The 14,045-nt window shown below is 44.6% G+C and overlaps 1 protein-coding gene across 1 annotated transcript in view; it reads left to right on the forward strand.

Annotated features, from left to right (window-relative positions):
• ZNRF3 (zinc and ring finger 3) overlaps window positions 1–14,045 on the forward strand; it is a 153,364-nt gene that overhangs the window by 92,725 nt on the left and 46,594 nt on the right. The window contains exon 2 of the mRNA XM_049619781.1: window positions 2,091–2,216. Within this exon, the coding sequence (XP_049475738.1) occupies window positions 2,091–2,216 (126 nt within the window). The remainder of the gene's footprint in view (window positions 1–2,090; window positions 2,217–14,045) is intronic.

The raw sequence follows: 14,045 nt of genomic DNA on the forward strand, positions 1-14,045 counted from the left end.
GGCCACTCATCTTTTAATAACCACCAAACATGTCAGAGTGGGCTGGGCTCTTCGGGGAATCTTCATATGCCTTTCGGGCAAGATCTTCCAGCCCGAGGACTCATGCAAAAATTGGATGTCCTGGGGCTGTCTGTTTCATGTGTTGCAATTCCCAGGGGATGGGTCATTCCTCACCCACTAGAGAGATAGCTACTGGCCACCCCCTTGTAGCACCCTGTGCTCACCGGCCTTATGGGCTCGTGAAACCCCCACCTGTCGCTCCATTGAATTGCCAAGATTCTTTCATCTCTGGGCTGCACCCTTCACTCCTCCAATCCTGATGCCCCTTGAGGCCGGGCACACCACTTCCAGAAGAAACCATTGTCAGTGTGCCACTCTTCTGCCCAAGGAACCTGTGGTATTGTCTTCGTGTCCAAACACCTTTCCAGTTTTCGAGTGTGTTTCTTTCCTTCTTGGTGTAGACCGTGACCCTTCAGACTCATCAGACTGGTCTTGTTCCTCTTCCCCCTAGAGCCCTTAGCTCTGCCTCCCCAGGCTTGGAACACCAGCCTGCTCTCTCCTTTTTTCCTTGACCAATCTGACTCTTCCTTGAAGCTTAGCTCAGCGGCCAGGCACAGGGCTTCCCCGAACATTCCAGCAACTCTTGCTGCCCACACTACATTCATGTTGCAACTCTACTACCGCAGAATTTAGAACTGGCAACATTTTCCCCTAAAGATTTTATCACTTAGTCTTTCTCCCCTAGTCAGATGACTAGCTCTTGGAGGAAGGGACAGTAAAGTTAAGCAAGTAGAGTGGGAAGGCAACAGGCTGTGAATCTGAGAGCCAGGTCACCTGTGGGTATGGCCACTTGCTGGCTCTCTTGTCTTGGAAAAGCTACTTACCTTGAACTTCTGTTCTCATCTATAAAATGAGTGGGGGCGGGGAGTAAAGAGAGTGTTTTAGTTTCCTATTTGCTGCTATAACAAGTTACTATAAACTTAGTGGCTTAAAGCAACACAAATGTATTCCCTTGAGTTCTGGAGGTCAGAAGTTGAAAATGGATCTGTACGCAGCATTCCTCCAGGAGGCTCTTGGGAGAATCTGTTTCTTGTCTTTTCCAGCTTTGGGAGGCCAGCTTTGGAGGATATCATTCTGTCAACCACAATGGATTCTTAGGTCTCTCTTGTGTCTCTAACATGCCACGAATCTGAAGACACGTTTCTTCCAGTTAGAGTTTAGCGCTGTACTAGACTCATTAATTTCTTGATAAGTTAGTTTATCCATGAGGATTTCCTCCTCTCAGATTGTTACTGGGGATTCCAGGGCCTATTGAAACTCAATAATAGAAAGAACCGTGAGCACAAACTTCAGGATTGTTCTGTTTTTAGACTCCCACTGACTGCACTTTGCTAGCGAAAATGTGACGATGCTTCTCTTCTTTTTTTTTTTTTGATTTTCTGCTTTGCCCATTTTGAGAAAAGCCTCAAAGGATTTCATCTGTTTCCCAATAGCCAGGGGTAGCCTTTTAAACAGCTTGTTAATTATACTGGTGATTCTGCTGTATGTCCAGTGGTCTTTCCATAAACTCCTGAATGTGTTTCCAGGTCCTTTTGCATAACTTGAAGTAGATGTGTCATTAAGGTCTAGAAGCCAAACAGACAAGGATACTAACCTAGATAATCTCATCTGTAATTGCTACTTAATGTTATGATATTTCACAGAAATTTAGATTGGTATGTATATGGGAGGTATGCTATTTTTCTTTGCCTGCATTCCATCGGGTGATGTCCGCTTTGGGTAACCACCCCTTACAAAGCAGTGAGAAAGCGGGGAGCCTGGCTGGCTCAGTCCAAGGAACATGTGACTTGTGATTTGGGGGTCATGGGTTCGTGCCCCACATTGGGTGTAAAGATTTCTTAAATAAATGCATAAACTTAAAAAAAAAACAAAACCAGCAGTGAGAAATCATCCATAAAATCAACACCCTCCTCCACCCCCCAGTTAAGAGTTGAGGTTACTTTTGACTGTTGAGTCGAAGACATTTACAGTGTGAGTCAAGCATGTCTGTGGCCTGTGTATTGAAGCTTTCTTTCTATTTTGCTTTCTAGATGCACCCCCTGGGCCTATGTAATAACAATGACGAAGAGGACTTGTATGAATATGGCTGGGTAGGAGTAGTGAAGTTGGAACAGCCAGAACTGGACCCAAAACCATGCCTCACTGTCCTGGGCAAGGTAAGCGCCAGGCCCTTTGAATCTCTCTGATTCCGACTGGTGTTCTCTGCTCTCCCATTTCATCAGTTCCTCACATAGGTGGTTACAGAGAAGAGCCATCCCAGCACAGCCGTCTCTCCCAGCTGACCCGTGTGGGGATAAGGACTAAGACATGTCCTGTGGCAGCCCACCGTGGTGCTTCCAAGCTTGGACTGTGACGGAGCCTGCCAGCCTCAGAGTCGGCTCCACCTCTTGTCCACTCTGTGACTTTAGGCAAGTCACTTCCCCTCCAGGAGTCTCAGCTTCTTATCTGTGTAATGGTTTCATAATAGAGATTCACACTACCTTATACCCTTGGGGACAGAGGTGTCAGAACTCTGAGATTTGGGGAATTTAGAAAGGTGTTAAGGCTGTACATACTTTCTATTAAGTAACCCCCAGGAGATCTGGGGCACTCCTTCATCATTAAACACCTCCATATTTGTGTAGCAACCTGTATGGATATTCACATTAAGCGGGATAACTAAAATCTCGTGTTAGTTCAGGGCAACTTTGCCTCTAAATGAGTTCAGGTTCATTAAGTTTTGCTGCCAAGTAAGTTCTGGAAAAACTCCTGGGTTTTTAGAGCTTTTTTGGTTTCAGAATGGCAGACGGCAATTATGGTCCTATATTAGAACTTACCTCAGAGGATGGTTAGGAGGAGAGATGAGATACAAACGACCAGCAGAGTAAGCTTTCAAAACATTTTTGCTGCCATTGGTTGCTGCCATCCCATTTAGAAGCACGAAATGAGAGACTCGTTAGCCAAGAAGGTCAGCTTTATCTCCGGCTGCAGTGTGAAGATAGAAAGAAATTTATTGTGGGAAAACTATCCATCAATGATCTTAAAATATGACAGATGGCCATCTGTTTTAAACTGGATCATTTTGTTAAAGGGAAAGGTTTGAAGAAAGTTATTAGAATTCTAGTTAGAGGAAAGGTGGTATCTCCTAAGGATAGTGTTACTGCCTGAATTTTTTTCTATAATCTTAGAAGGTGCTGTTTAGGTACCATGGGGAGACAGCTGGGGGGCAGGGGAAAAAAACGTCCTGATTCCTGACCTCTTGATGATCCAGGCAGGAGAAGAGAGATGGTTTTGATGCAGGGTATTTTAGGGGGAGCCTTTTCCAGACTCCAAGATGCCCCAGGCAGTGTCTCATGAAAGGCTTTCGGTCCAGGAGACCATTATGGGTCTAAGCTAGGATTTTCATGCCCCTCTTGTCTTCTGAATAGCTTCTTGAGCACTTGTCAAGTTCTCCTGCCCTTTTATAAGGGGGGGTGGGGGTGGGGGGGGAACAACCCAGGAATTATTACCTGTCTGGTTTACAGTTCATGAAGTCAAATCAAGGTGTTTTAGGTGACCCAGGCCCTGATACTTCATCGTTTAAATAGTCGGCCAGAGCTGCTTAATGATGCTAGGAGAGCCGCGACCCCTTTGAGAATACTGTAGTGTTTTCCTAGGAGAAATGCCAGCTACATCCAAAGGTTAGGAACACTGCTTTCCTTGTGGGCAGAACACTTCTCCTATAATATTTTCTCCTACACTTAAGCTGCTGCTATGCAGGGCCCAGCAGCTTGACTTAATTTGTTTTGCTCCAGCCCAGTGGAGCTCTGCCTTTGCATCTGTTGTGTCTACAAGTGGGTTGGAACAGTGCTCCCAGGGACACCCCATTGTTCTTCGATGGCTCAGTGCTGTTGAAGTCGCTTGGAGAACCCGCTTGTTACCTTCTCCACCTAGAACAACCATGTAGTGGTTTTACTTGAAGAGGTTTGTATGGTTTGGCCTGCTGGCCTGTGAAGCCAGGGGGAATAAAAACCCTAGACATATATTGAATCATTAAGTACTTCTCAGGTTTATTCATTCACCAAATATTTATTGAATGCCGGGGCCCCGAAGCTAAGTGTGTGGTTCTACCTGCTTGCAAGCAACAGCCCTCCCTCCCCCCGCCACGTCTCTGGTTGGAAAGGCTGTGTGGTGGCCAGGCAGTATTTACACGTGGTTAGTTCCCGAAATTTGACTTAGCACCTGAATAAAATCATTAGCAAAAACGCTTGGGCCAGACAAAGCAAGACAGTTTCGCATTTGTTTAGAGCCTGGGTCTGTAAGGAGGTGTGATGACTCATTCATCTCTCTCTCTCTCTCTCTCTCTCTCTTTCTCTCTTTCCCTCCCTTTTTTTTTTCTTTCTACCTTCCTTCCTTCCTCTCTCTTTTCATTTCTCATTTTAAAAAATTTTTACTGTTTGGTTTTTTTTGAGAGGGAGAGAGACAGAAGGCGAGCAGGGCGGGGACAGAGAGAGAAGGAGACACAGAATCTGAGGCAGGCTCTAGGCTCCAAGCTGTCAGCACAGAGCCCGACATGAAGCTCGAACTCACAAACTGTGAGATCATGACCTGAGCTGAAGTCGGACACTTAACCGACTGAGCTACCCAGGCTCCCCTTTTCATTTCTTATTTTATTTTATTTTATTTTATTTTATTTTATTTTATTTTATTTTATTTTATTTATTTTTTAAATGTTTATTTTTGAGAGATAGACACAGAGTGCAAGCAGGAGAGGGGCAGAGACAGAGAACGAGACACGGAATTCGAAGCAGGCTCCAGGCTCCAAGCTGTCAGCACAGAGGCCAGCGTGGGGCTCAAACTGGGGAATGGCGAGATCATGACCTGAACCAAGGTCGGACACTTAACTGACTGAGCCACCCAGGTGCCCCTTCATTTCTCATTTTAAAGTGTAGTTGTTCTCAGCTTCCCTTTTATTATCTTTGCTAACTGTGCCCTTTTTTTTTTTTTTTTAATCCCAAGGGCAGTAGCAAGGGACTAGGATAAAGAAAAGCACAGTGATCCTCATGGGCAGCCCTGTCTCCTGCAGATAGCATGCTTTTCTCTCATTTCTTTGCTCTCAGTGGCTATGGCAAGAAGGCGGTGGGCAGTGGAGAGAAGCACAAAAGGAAGAGATTACAGCCAAGTCAACATGGGGGTGGGAGGAGGGACTCCTCCATATAGATGTTGAGACTTGCTGAAAACCATAGAAGGGAGGACTGTGTCAGGCACTCGGAAGAGCCTGTGGGAGAACAGGGGAGGGCCAGACACAGACCCCTCTCCCTCCCCCAGCCCTTACCCTCATCACCTACCCGCCCACAGAAAATGCCATGGGGCGAAATGTTGAAACAAGAGAGGAATGTCCTAAATTAAAAACCTGTAAATGCCTCTCCAGGAGTTCAAATAAAGTTTCGTTTTAAAAGCAAAAGACATAAACTCATCACCTTGGTTTATTACTGAATGCTTTTGAACTCCTCAGAAGGGAACACTATAAACTCATGAGAGAAAAATGATTTATGATCTTCTCCTTATAATCTTTTCAGTTCTGCAGGAGGCAGGGCAGACAGTGGGATCAGCTAGGGAGGTAGAGTTGGGGTGAGAGGGAGCCCCCTACAAGGATGTAGCCAGCTGGGGCACCAGGCCAGGCCCTGCATCACACCAGACCCAGAACAAATCTCTTGGCTTTCTGAGCCTTTCTCTTTCACTTTGTGTTAAGAGGCTGTTATGGGCTCCTTACTCTTCTAACATTTTGAGCTTCTGTGTCATTTAAAATCTCTTCCCTTGAGGGGCGCCTGGGTGGCGCAGTCGGTTAAGCGTCCAACTTCAGCCAGGTCACGATCTCGCGGTCCGTGAGTTCGAGCCCCGCGTCAGGCTCTGGGCTGATGGCTCGGAGCCTGGAGCCTGTTTCCGATTCTGTGTCTCCCTCTCTCTCTGCCCCTCCCCCGTTCATGCTCTGTCTCTCTCTGTCCCAAAAATAAATTAAAAAAAAAAAATAATAAATAAATAAATAAAATAAAATCTCTTCCCTTGAGATTCTAGTTCGGGGAGGTTCTCTATGCAGCATTGAAGGACAGACTCGGTTTTTAAAATAGAATAAAATTGACATTTCTGAGCAGCTTACTACTAAAAGTAAGGGTCTTCAACCGTCCCCACAATACAGGAATCTATGCTCATCCCCTGGGCATTTTAAGCCTTCAATTCAAACAGTGTTTATTCAACATCTTCTGGGACTGGCAAGAATTTTGAAGGTTGACTTTACCAGCTTCAGTTCCTATGATCCATCCACGTAACTGAGGGTCTCATGGCAGGAACACAGAGGATGTGTTGGAGTTTCTAACAAAGCCCGCCTGGCCCAGATTCCATAAATGGACACAGAATAAACCTCTCCTCCCCCTCATCCCACCTTGCACTGGACTCTTACAGAGGGTTTTGAAAGACAGGACAGTCAACAGGCATGGACCAGCTCTTTCTGGTACTTAGGAGGACAGCGTGAGGAAATTATGAATTGAGACAAGAAAGGCAGGGAGTTTCGGGTCAAAGAGACCCAGCTCTAGCAGAGCCACCTCAGAGAGGTCACTTCAGTTCTGGGGCCCTTATGCTTGGGGCTCGTGCCTGAGGAGAACATAAAAGCAGCCATCATGTGTTAGGTGCTGGCTCAGCGCTAGGTAGGAGCTTTCTCTGCAGCATCTTTCGTTTTCAGACTGGCTCTGAGATCGTGTCCAGATTCCCGTTTTACCATGAGGAAATCAAGTCCCCGAGACATTCTCTACATAACGTAAGAGCAAACAGCTCCCAAGTCGCTGACCTGAGATCTGAGATAAAGACTGTTCTGCCGCCTCACCTATGTTAGTTTCTCCCCTTTGCCCCCTTTTGTCTTCACCAATTTGTAGCTAAAAATCGATGCTTTTCAGGAGTCACTGGCTTAGTTAGGACTGTTGGTTCCACTTAACAGAGACCCAGCTTGAGCTGCGTTTAGCCAAAGGGGATTTGCTCTTGAGGCTCCTGGGTGGCTGCTGCTCTTCTAGAATAGCTGACTCTGGGCTCAGTGCCAGTGGCCCCTCCCCAGGTCTTCTGTATATATCTGCTTTTATTCCTCTCTCTCTCCCTCCCTCCCTCCCTCTCCCTCTCCCTCTCCCTCTCCCTCTCCCTCCCTCTCTCTCCCTCCCTCCCTCTCTCTCTCCACCTGCTTGGTAGGAGACATAGCCCCCCAATATCCCTGGGTCTGACACTGTCTTGTTTTCAAGCCTACAGGATTCTAGAAAAAAGATTTGTCGGCCCATTGTGGACCAGGTGGTCACTTTTAGTCTGGTCGGATGTGATCTGGGGCTGGGAACACACAGAACTTAGCTTCCTGCCCAGCCATGTGTGGGGGGTTAGAGGATGAAGTGTTCTCCAGAAGACAGCTGGTGGGGGACAGTGCTAGGCTACTGTCCCTAAGCAGCCCCCTGTAGTCGCCAAGTCATGTATGGGATCGTTAGCTGCTAGGTGATGTCCTCAATTTATCCTGAGTCATTCAGAGAAGCACCAGTTGGAAGGGACTTCTCTGGTCCATGTGTAACATAAAGAGTTCATTCTTCTTGCCCTGAGCTGACCGCCAATCCCTGGTATAGATAGTAATGATGAGGAGGAGCGAGTCTATGGGGCTGGAAGTGGCAGATGGGTTTTAGAGAGAGGGGCTGTGTGAGACAGGGAAAGATGGGGGAACAACCTCCAAGAACAGGGCAGAAAGAAAGGAAGCAAAGAAGTTCTTCAAGGGGCGTTGAAAGTTGCTGGGGAAGGAAGAGGCTTTCAGGTTAAGGACTTTAGTCTTTATTCCCCAGGCTGGTTGGAGGTGGAAGGATCAGGGTGGTGCCCGGACATCAGTTCTCATAAATGCTTTGGTGAGACTCAAGCCAGTGACATTGCTGAGGACACTTCGTGTTTGCCTTCACATTTCCCCAGTCTGTTGGCAGTGTGTATAGAAAAAGGAAGCATTATATCCCTGAAGTGATGGAGCATAGTCCCACCATGGCTGATGACCACTTCTGCTGGGTCCTGGGGGAAAAGCAAACCGTGCATCACGTAAGGCCTGTTATAGAGGAGCCAGGAGCAATTGAGGACAGAGACCAAATCCTTCTTTGTACATGGGGCTCTGCCCAGGAAAAATTCTTACTTATCCTTCTTGCTTTTTTTTTTTTTTTTTAATTTACATTTATTTTTGAGAAAGAGAGTCAGCACAAGTAGGGGAGGGGCTGAGGAAGATGGAGAGAACCTCAAGCAGGCTCCACGCTCAGCACAGAGCCCTACATGGGGCTCGATTTCACAATCATGAGATCATGACCTGAGCCAAAATCAGGAGTCAGACACTTAACCGACTGAGCCACCCAGGTGCCCCTCTTACTTCTCTTTCAAACAGCGACTCCTAAAATAGAGAATTCATGATGATGAATGGGTTTTGTTTGGCCAAGCCTCTCTGAACTAGGGCTTGTCTTTCCTGGGCATTGTCTCTCTGGGTTCTCTGGTAAAAGTCAAAGCTGGTAAAATCATAGTGTAGGTGGTAATTTAGCCCACCAGTTCGCACCATGAGGTCAGGGTACCCTTAGGTACCTGGACAGGTGTGGGACAGGTGGTCCCACAAGACCAGAGCTGTTTCATAATAATGCTAAGATGTCACTTGCCGAATCACTCATTCCCTCACAAGCATATGGTAGGGTTCTCCAGAGGCATCATTTTGTGTGATGACTTCTTTGTTCTGTCAGCTAATGGGACATGTACTCATATCTTCTGTGTTTTAAGGATTTCTCAGTTTTAGAGTGTCTGGCTGGCAGTCTGTAGAGCATGCAGGGTGCTCAGTTTGAATCCCAGGTGAATCTCAGGGTGCTCAGTTTGAATCCCATGTTGGGTGTAGAGTTTACTTAAAAATAAATAAATAAGGGCACCTGGGTGGTTCAGTCGATTTAGCGTCTGACTTGGGCTCAGGTCATGATCTCCCGGTTCGTAGTTTGAGCCCTGCATCCAGCTCCCTGCTATCAGCATGGAGCCTGCGTCAGAGCCTGTGTCTGCCTTTCTCTCCCCTCCCCCCACTGGTGCTCTCTCAAAAATAAGTAAAAACATAAAAAAAAAGTGTTTCTCAGTTTTAATTCCTAATATGGTGAATATCAATAGATGTCACCCACAGAAACACAAGTTCTTTGGGATTCGTTTTCGAGAATGCGAAAGGAGACCCGAGATTTGAGTGCACTGAGCTAGCATGAGGTCCCCACTCTAAGATAACCTCCTAGAGCTTGGCTGAGGGAAACGCCCTATTAAAAAGTTAGCCAAGATGAGCAGAAACTAGAGAACAGTGCAGGAACTAGAGGTGAATGTGTTGTCAGGAGGTGATTCTCTTCTGCACTATTGGAGTCAAGAGTGTTGGTTCTAGACTTTAAGTAATTTGAGTAAAACTAATGGGTTGCTGTTTCTCATATTTAATAACAAGTAACTGAAAAACGAATTCCAATGGAAAGTCATCAACTAAAAAAGATCTCAGTATCTTTGAGGCTTGCATTGGAATAGAACCTTCAGCCTTAGCCTTCAATGACAGGGCTTAACTAGATAGGCCTTTGCTTAAGGCAAAACCATGTGGGAAGTTGGGTCTGACTGCAGAGCTATTGAAGAGCCTGTAGGCTGGAGGGTGAGGGGGCTTGTCCTTCAGCATGCCCTTCTCATTTGGGTGTTTGGTCACAGATGTGCATGTCCTCAGGTGGGTGCCTGAGTGCCCTGGCCCTTAGGCCAAGCCCAGCTTAGCACTCTTGAGTATGAGATTTCCGTCTCCAGTGGAATGGTGGCACTGAAATCCTGGGTCTGACTTGCTGCGGGAAAGGGGAGAAGGCGGCAGGGTCAGCGGGGTGTCAGAGGCAGCAGGTCCCCATCACAGGCATTGGTGTCAGGGAAGCGCGTGGGGCACTCTGGCGATGGCGCGTTGTGGGCATATCCCTGGGAGCACCCTGTGCTTCAGGACACTTACCTGAGTCAGACCTTCTCAGGGCATGTCTTCTGAGTCCTCTTACCACAGTGGTTCTCAACTGGAGGTGTGGCCTCCCTCCCAGCCCGCCCTGGGGACATTTGGCAAAGCCCTGGGATATTTTTGGTCTTCTGACAAAAGCACCCACAAGGGATTGGGGGTAGGGGTTGGGGTGCTACTGACACACAGTGGGTAGAAGCCAAGGATGCTGCTCAGCAGCCTGCAGTGCACAGGTCGGCATCCCCCCCCCCCACACCCGACAAAGAATCATCTGGCCTCACGTGTCACTAGTGTCCCAGATGAGACACCCTGTGCTATCATAATGGGCAAGTTTTATCTCCCTAAGAAGACCTTAAATTCCATTTCCTCCTCCCTCATTCCCTTCCCTGCCCCAGTGCCCTCCAGTATAATGACAGGTTCACGGTAGCCTTTTTGTGGTGGGTCCTGGTGAGGTGCGGGTGCAGTGTTCCAGCATGTTCATGTTTCCGAGGGAAGAATAGAGAGAGCCCAGATCTTGAAGCCCTACGCACTAGGTGCAAACGGTAATTCTTCCACTCTGGTAGTAGCTGGAACTAGCTTTAGGCCAGTTAATCTGTCTTTGCCTCCATTTCTCCATATCCCCCCTCTGGCAAGATAGTTGTGATGATTAAAAAATATAATGTATGCCGAGTTTTTGGAATGTGTTCATTCTCCACAAATATCAGTTTCCTTCCTTCTCTAAACTTGCCCTACCAAGCGGATGAAAGCGCTTTTTCTAAGGTGAGCTGAGGTGGGTTTGTTGTTGGAGAGGAAGTTTGGAAGGCTCTTCAGATTTATTTTAGGGAATGCTTGGGTAAATACCTCCCATATTTGGTTAAAAAGGAAAGCAGGAAAGGAACTTAGTAAAAGAAATCAGATCAGGAGGAAAAGATTGGCATGATATGAATGGAAAAAGGAAAGACTCAGGGAATACCACTTTTCTTCTAAGGTCACATGTCTGATGTGAAAGTCACAAACTTTTAATTTGATGCTTTTCTTCTTTACCTAAATCTTCCAGGAACTTCTTAGTTAAAATGCTATATTAAGCACAATACCTTTTTTTTTTTTTTTAAAGTTAATCTGAGACATTTTCAGCTATAAAAGGCTAACCAAAACCATTATTTCAAATCCACTGAGAGGCTTAAGGGAGTTTTGAAGATACAGTGGGTGAATAGAACAAATAATTTGTCTCCCAGCCCAAGAAGCACAGGCTGCCAGCCACCTCCCCAGACTGGGGGAAGCCTGGCTCATGGACACTCCTGCTAGCCATTGTCCCCCCGAGTTGAACCAGGCTCTCAGCTGAACAAGGGTCACAAATGAGGCTGCCCCAGGAAACTAGGGATGGTGTTGCAGGCCAGTGGAAAAGCCCATCAAAAATAGCTAATGTCCTTGTCTTCTTTTGAGAGGCCGTTTTGAAGTATAAAAAGTTAGAACCTAACATAGTAAGTCATTATAATATGTATAATACCAGTCCCAAGTCTGGTGACCTGAATCTCTCACACCTGGGGGTAAGCCCCCAAATCCCATCTGCTCTCTTTCCTCTGAGGGGCCTTGCCCATGCCTGGCCATGTGTGTGAATTAACCCAAATAAGCAGCAGTGGGCTGTCAGTCACTTGCATGTGTTTCTGGCCATGTCCACGGGCATTTCACATTTTGGGGGTATCTTGATAGTGGCTGCATGTAATTGATTTACCGTCTACCAAGCCCCTGGCAAGCCTACCCACCAAGTTTGACCATTGCACGTTTTATTTTATTTTTAAAGTTTATTTATTTTATGAGAGAAAGAGAGAGCACGAGCAGGGGAGGGACAGAGAGAGAGGGAGACAGAAGATCCCAAGTAGTCTCCTTTCTGTCAGCACAGAGCCTGATGCGGGGCTTGAACCCACAAACGCTGAGATCTTGACCTGAGCCCAAGTCAAGAATCAGACGCTTAACTGACTGAGCCACCCAGGCCATTGCACATTTTAGTGCGCTTCAGTTGCACCTGTGCAGGAGAGTACCACACCCCAACCTGGGCAGAGATCCCCCACTGGGTACAGAGGAATGGGGATGTTGGCAAGATCCGGCTGCTAATCTTGATCACAAGACCGGTTTCATCTGCAGACAAATGCAATTTCTTTTCCTTAATGTGTCTTTTGTGTTTGTTTTCTTTCCCAAAAGCACCATATTTTATTTGATGAAAGGTACCATTTCTGTTTTGGTGATCTTGTTTTCCAAATCCGACATGGGGTTGTGTGTTCTGACTAATGCTTTTTGTGTTCTAAGTTTGAGACAGTCTAAACAATTCCTTTGGGATACTGAAATACTTTAAATTCTGCATCATTTTTGTTAGTTATAAAAATAATGAGTTTCAACACATTCCAGTTGTCCTAAGCACCGCTGGGTAAAATAAAATTCTAGTTAATCTGAAGAACCTGGGCTATTTCTCGGGATGTATAAAGGCACTTGACTTTCACTATTACACATTAACGTAATGCTGATGGATTTTCACAAATGTATCAACTTTTAAATGAACCTCAGAGAAAAGAATGTGAAGCATGCAAGGAACTTCTGTTACCTTGGCTTGATTTTTAGAAACCCAATTTTAAAGTCCTTAGCTAGAAGCTTTCTTTTTCAGCTCTTTGTAAACACAGTAGGTTGGTTTTTAAAAGTGAGTTATTTTCTTAATGTTTTTCCTTTTTTCAGAGTTTCAACTGATAGAATCTTAGTTTTTATAACCCCTAATTTTAAAAGTATACCCAAAATTATAGCATTAATTTTTTTAACTATAAAAATTTTTTTGTAACTGTTTTTGTAACTATAACAGAATTTTGTAACTATAACAGAATTTTCTGGTCCTTTTGTCTTTTTTTTTTTTTTTTTTTTTTGTGTAAACCATCTAATAATTTTTACTACCATTCTTATATTCCCAGTGCCAAGAACAGTGCCTAGCACATTATAGTAGGCACTCAGTAGATGTTTGTTGTGTGAAACAATTAATTGTGGGGAATTTGAAAATAGAAGGGGAAAAAAAAAATCTTTGATTGTCTCCTTTAATACAGGTTACTTGTCAGTTTTAATTTTTTCCCTTCCAGTCTCCTCTGAGCCAGATTTCTAATGTAATTATTGTGAAAGTATACACATCTATTCTGCCTTTTCGAACTTAATAACATATACTAATGATTTTACCAATTTGCTGTTATTTTCATAACCTGTAATTTTAATGGCCGCTTCCTGTGACAATAGCCTATATCATGATTTAGTTGACCATTTACCCTAGGGTTCAAGAATTGAATCACTTCTGTTTTATTTTTAATCCTTATAAATAAACCAAACTGAAACCTATCTTTATGTAGGATGGGCTTCTTTTTTTTCCTTCTTTTTGAATTATTCCCTTATGGTAATATTCCAAGAGGAGATTACAGATCAAAGGATATGAACATTTTTTATGACTCTTGATGCAAACAGTTACAAATTGCTTTCCAGGAAAGTTCCTCAGTTTACCCTGCCAAAAAAAAAAAAAAGTGAATCATTTTTCACATAAACAATGCAAGTTTTATCATGAACACATCTTTTTTTAGTAATTCAAACAGTAAACATAGTACTTCATTGTTTTTGTTTGCATGTCCTTGATTATTGGCAAATATTAAACTCTAAGCATTTTTCCATCTGCTAATTAACTTTCCTCCCTTGTGAGTTTTCTATTCCAGTCCCTTGCTCTTTTATAAGAATGGATCTTAATGTAGTTTTTTTTTTTATAGTGATGTATTCATTGCTTGTCATTTGGAGTATTTTTAAACTGGCCCTTTAATTTACTTATCTCTATTTATTTAGCTTTCTTGGCATGCAAGAGTTTAAAATTTTTACATGATTGTGATTCCTTCCTGATTTCTTCTCTTGCTTCTAAACTTAATTATTCTGTTCCCTCTCTTGCAAACTTAGAGTCATTTTTGCCTTTTCTATTTTTTCTGTGATTGCTGTTTTCCTTTTAATGTATCACATCTTTAAATGA

Source organism: Panthera uncia (genome assembly GCF_023721935.1).
Source record: "Panthera uncia isolate 11264 chromosome D3 unlocalized genomic scaffold, Puncia_PCG_1.0 HiC_scaffold_8, whole genome shotgun sequence".
Taxonomy (NCBI): domain Eukaryota; kingdom Metazoa; phylum Chordata; class Mammalia; order Carnivora; family Felidae; genus Panthera; species Panthera uncia.